General features: G+C 39.0%; 1 protein-coding gene across 1 annotated transcript; it reads right to left on the reverse strand.

Annotated features, from left to right (window-relative positions):
* Positions 1 to 1,808: 1,808 nt before the first annotated feature.
* Positions 1,809 to 2,592, reverse strand: LOC115223028 (late histone H1-like). The gene has a single exon (XM_029793455.2). It carries the CDS (start codon positions 2,538 to 2,540, stop codon positions 1,995 to 1,997), a length of 546 nt encoding a protein of 181 aa, XP_029649315.1. The 5' UTR covers positions 2,541 to 2,592; the 3' UTR covers positions 1,809 to 1,994.
* Positions 2,593 to 5,552: the final 2,960 nt, after the last annotated feature.

The following is a 5,552-nucleotide window of genomic DNA, read 5'->3' on the forward strand; positions in this document are numbered from 1 at the left end:
TGGTCAGTCCCTTTGGTCAAATCTATTCTAAGCTATCATCGAATACAAATAGAATTGCAATTTGAAGGGAGATGAGCTGCTGGTTTTAGCCGACTTTTTTTTATTTTGATAACAGCTAGCCACATTGAGATGGCTAGTACACTTTACGTTGTCGAGCTTAGAACTGTTATGAACAAACTGCAGTCCGTAGGACTTTCTGAATAGCAAGCAACGAAAAATTACCTTTCATTCTTTTATAGTTTGGCTGTTCTGATGAGGAACCATATCTCATGCAGCACACTTTTCGAAAAATGCTGCCCATTACTGGCTTAAAATGTAAATGAGGACAAGATTTCACCAGCATACTCTACACTCTTGGAAACGTACCTCAGCAAAATTTTAAAAAAAACATGCATTAATATAACTAAACATCTAAGAGGCCCACTTCCCGTTTAAAATACAAATCCGCCAGCAACAGCCGGAATTTGTGAGTGGTTGGTAACCAGTGTCAAAAAAGGCGGGCAAGATTCCTAGACTTGTAGGTATGTCGCCTGCCTTGCAGATAAGATTATAATAACTTATTGAAAATAGAAAATTCACTCACGACAAATGAAACTGCGAGACATGTTTAGGTCAGCCTCATTGGTCAAACCTATCTTGCCATGACCATCGAATGTAGGTAAAATTGTTAGTAATTTGAAGGAAGTTGTGCTGCTGTTTCTAGCAGACCGAGTGGCAGGTTAACAGGTTACACGATGATAAAACGAAAACCACTTCAAAAACTTGAGTGTGGGGTCACTGCGTTTACTTTTCAGGCCAATTCTATGGCTTGCATTTCTTAAAGATTCTTGAATGCTCCACTGATAATTTCAACCAGACAGGATTGTCAGTTTAGTGCCCTTTCTTTTAATAAAGCAATTTTTAAATGAAATAGAACATATTTCGAAGGCGTTGACGAAATTTTCCTTCTATGCACAAATATTCAGTCATGTTGAACTACAGACACCTTGCGAATACGTCAAGTGTATAAAAAAATGGAAATGTTACCCGCCGATCAGGGTTGTATGTATTTATTGAACAAACAACATCCTAGTCCCTACCCTCTCACCCATTTAGTAACATATTGCACATGCAAATGTGCAATATGTTCAAAACTATTTGAACTATTTGAACAGGTGTCTAACAAAGATCTTCAAAGAAATGCTAAATTTACGGAAAATGGTTATAAAAAGACGGTTCGAAACTCACTGCAAAATTTTAAATATCTACTTCGAAAACGTTTCAAGTTAAGCGGGAAAGATACTGGTGCATCTAAATGCAGTTATTGCCAAGGCCTTAAATAGAATTTCGCAAAAATACGTTTTCTAAAATGTAGATAAGCGATTATGTGGATAAAAATCTGATCTTTTTTCAGTCCTAGTGCAATAACTCCCTCATAGCCATCGTATATGTATTCAGTTATGAAACTACCGATTTTGTATTATAATAGTGTAAAACTAAATTGGGGGCTTCTTTCATCTAGCCTTCCAACCACAAATATAGGATATTCAAAAATATCTGGTAAACCTTAGGGATGACCAACGAAAAGCTTCCATGGGCCTTTTCGCCATTTCCCCACAAAAACCATTATAGCTAACGATTATCCAAGACAATACGGAAGAATGATCTAAAAAAACGAGCTCATACAAAATCGCGTATTGAAGTCGATTCATATACAATCAAAACTAGTTCATGGCCCTTTAAAAGATTCTCAAAAATCATTTACTTTTTGGTAGCTTTCGTCTAGCCTTCCAACCTCAAATACAAGGTACTAATAAAAAATTCTTGCAAACCTTAGGGATAACCAACGAAAAGTTTTAAAGGCCCTTGCCGCCATTTCTTCAGGAAACCGTTATATTTAACGATTGATCTAAAAAACGAACTCACACAAAATCGCGTATTGAAGTCGATTCATATACGATCAGAACTTGTTGATGGCCCTAAAAAGGGCCCTTTAAAAGCTTTTCAAAAATAATTTACTTTTTGGAAGCTTTCTTTGTAGTTGGTTTCTTGACGGGTTTCTGCTTCTTCGCTACCTTCTTCACTGGCTTCTTGGCGCCAGCCTTTTTGGGCTTGACTACCCTGGCTTTAGCGGGTTTGGCAGACTTTGATGCTGCTTTCTTAGGTTTCGCCGCTTTGGTCTTAGCAGGCTTTTTGCTGACCTTGGCGGGCTTCTTTACCTTCTTCTGTTTCTTGTCAGCTTTGGCTTCAGCCTTGCGGAGTTTGAAAGAACCGCTGGCACCAACACCTTTAGTTTGAGTAAGAGTGCGCTTCAGAACACCTTGTCTCAGAGTAAGTTTGATGTTACCGTTGATCCGGGGAGTATTGTTTCCAACTTTGTAATTGGCGGTAATGTACTTCTTGATAGCAACTTTAGACGAACCACCTTTTTGATTCAGGGATTTGATAGCGCTGGCAACCATCTCGCTGTATTTGGGATGGCTAGGAGGAGCCTTAGGCTTAGTAGACTTGGCTTTGGCCGGTTTAGTAGTGTCTTTGGCTGGTTTAGTAGAGTCGCTCATGATGATTAATTGATATCAATTGCAGTAAAATGACTTGTATCAACAACACCGATTTGCGTTAATGCCCGCTTCGAGGAAAGTCAGCCGTATTTATAGTGGAGGCACCGACGTAGTAGACGACACTCATTTCACAAGCCAGGAACACTAACCGCTTCGATTTTCTGATATTTTATGTGTTTACCCATCTCGAATAAATTTGATTTTCTTAAAATTTACGATAACTGACACGTTTTTATTTATCACAAATTCAACAGTACACATTTCTCTCAATTATTTCAGTCTGTTTTGCCTTCTAAACCGATTTGATATTATTTTAAAGCTTTCTCTTTCGACCTATTACTTACTTTCCTGATGGGGTATTGTCAGGAAAATTAATTCTTTGTTTATTTTCAAGAATAAAGATGAATATTTTTGCATTGAATAAACAAGAATAACTTTATATCTTGCTATATAGCCAGAAAAGATATGAAAATTATTGTCATTTCACTTCTAAAAAGCCTGTTCACTTTGCCTCCTATAACACACAGAAGCAATGGTGAATTCGTTTATTTAGTTGTCATTGAAACACTGCACGAAGAGAAAAATAAGTTTTTTTTTTAATGTCAGATTACAAAAACTAAACATTCAACACAATTTTTCAAAAGGAATTCAATATCTTTATTTTATTTTTATTGATTCTGAAGCTATAATTTGAAATAATTTTTTTTAATATTTTTAATTGAAAACTAGCTAAGTACAAAACCGTTCAAAAGTCTTCGGTTATTTTAAACTATTGTAAATTTCCACTAATTACCAACTTATAAGTAATGTTACGAATTGCGCTTTTTTTTACATATGAAACATTGGCCCTACTGGAGTCATTTCCATGCCTAATCATTATATTTTGTAGTAGGGGTTCTGAATGAGAGGGGAGGATGTGAGCTGACCACCAAAAGTAGCCGTGCAAAAGTTTTCGGCCACCTCACATTCATTTTTCTGGAGGCTTTCTGATAAATTTTTGCTTATTAGAAAACGAAAGGACCCACGTTACATAACGAAAACAGTGAAGTTTGGGGGGTAAGAGCCTGATGCTTTGGGGATACATAAAAAGTGATGGTTCAAGAAAGTTAGTTAAAATTGATGGTAACTTGAATAGTGCCAAATATAATCCAGTTGCTGAAGGACAATTTGATACCAGACTTGGATGAAGGTGAGATTTTTCAGCACGACGGACCTCCATATTACAGATCATATGCAGCACAACAGAGTCTGGCTGATGGTGTTATCGTATTGGGAGATGAGCCAGCTCAGAGTCCTGACTAAAATATCATCGATTAAAGGTGGACAGAACTAGTGAAGAGTTCGTCAGAGGAAACCACGCAATCTAGAAAAGTTATGCGGGCTCAGCCACAGAGAATGGCATCGCATATCTGTGAAGATGGTGAAGGATTTAAACGCATCTCTCCCTAGGCACATTGAAGCAATTGTTCAAACTAAGGGAAGCCACACGAAATATTAACAATGTACAGTAACTTCTTGAAGTGGACATTATGAAATAATTTTTCATTGTAGAAATTTTTCTGTCTTAAAACTCTACATCTTGATTGGTTTATGTGAGGTGGCCGAAAATTTGCACGGCTAGTTTTGGTGGTCGTCTCGCATCTTTCCCTCTCATTCAGAACCCCTACTACAAAATATAATTATTAAGTATGGAGATGACTCTAACAGGCCCAGAAAACTTTTGTATGGTACTGTACAACAATTTTGACAGAATGTTAGAAATTCAGGGGGTTTTTAAGAGAGGAACTCTGAAATATCTTTTTTTCATTAAAAAAAAAACTTCAAAATTCGGTTGATATATTCAAATGAAGTACACAGGGAGCATTTAATTTTTAAAAAAATATTCTCTTATTCATGTATTTTAAAAATAATTGTCTCGGAGCGTCATAAGGAAAGACATTAAGTTTCCATTCAGATGATGTTCAGCTCTAGGTCAACTCCAACTGTGAACGTACCTCTTTTTACAGGTATTTAGTGTTACATTATTTGTGTTCTTCCTCCCCTTTTTAATAATCTCTGTCTTGTCTTCTTGTCTTGAGACAGCATTCACCCGGGGTGGGTTGAGCTGGCTTCATTCATCCTCGATGCTGCATCACTCACAAACGCCGACCAATCCTGGCGATTTGAGGCTAACCACCGCGTGATCTCCAACCACTCCTTATTCCAGGTTTTTCGTTGTCCACCACATCGCTTTCGCCAAACCTGAAGGGGAGCTGGGGAAATTGCTTCGTAGATGAATTCTCCTGGTTGACGACGGAGGGCATGACCCAGCCAAAGCAGACGTCTCGTTAGGATGACTTGTCGGATAATCTCTGTAGGGTATTTGAAGAGAGATCTAAGTGCTATTTCTGGACTACTGAAGGATTAAGTTAGTTTCTATTGTTCTCAGAGTCCTAACCTTAACCTGAACTACTATAGCCAATTTTACTTCAAATGCAAACGTGAACATACGGGGTGGTGTGGTATGGTGGTGTTGGGGTGTGGGGAAGCAATGCTGGGGTGTAAGGGATAGAGTGGAGTGGGATAAGATGTAGAGGGACAGTGGGGTTGGAATGTATAGGAGTGGGGTAACGAGGGAGGGGGTGTCGATGAAAGGAGAGGGTGCAAGGGAGAAGGTGGATAGGAAAGAAGAGGGGAAATAGGTATCATGGCAAGAGAGGAGAGGTGGGTGGGAGGAAGTAGGTAAGAGAGGAGAGTGGAGGAGGGTTAGATGAAGAGGGGAGCAGAGTTGAGCCCATATGGCGCAAAGGAGCGAAGAGAAGATTAATCTCTGTTCGTGATGAAGACGGGAGTTCGGATGGCCCCTGTGCAAGGATAACCCGAACAGAGAAAGGTGTTTTAAACAATGACCGGTAGAGCGGAAATGGCGCAAGACCGGGATGTCGTTGCCGAGTCTGATGTCTCGGAGGTGTTCCGCGAACCAGTCAGTCAAGCGGCGTCCCGTTTGACCGATGTATAGAGAAGGACAGAGAG

The sequence above is a fragment of the Octopus sinensis genome, linkage group LG21 (genome assembly GCF_006345805.1).
Source record: "Octopus sinensis linkage group LG21, ASM634580v1, whole genome shotgun sequence".
NCBI classification, from domain to species: Eukaryota; Metazoa; Mollusca; class Cephalopoda; order Octopoda; family Octopodidae; genus Octopus; species Octopus sinensis.

Excerpts from the sequence above, each read along its gene's own strand:
- LOC115223028 (XM_029793455.2), bottom strand. The coding sequence starts at position 2,540 with ATGAGCGACTCTACTAAACCAGCCAAAGACACTACTAAACCGGCCAAA.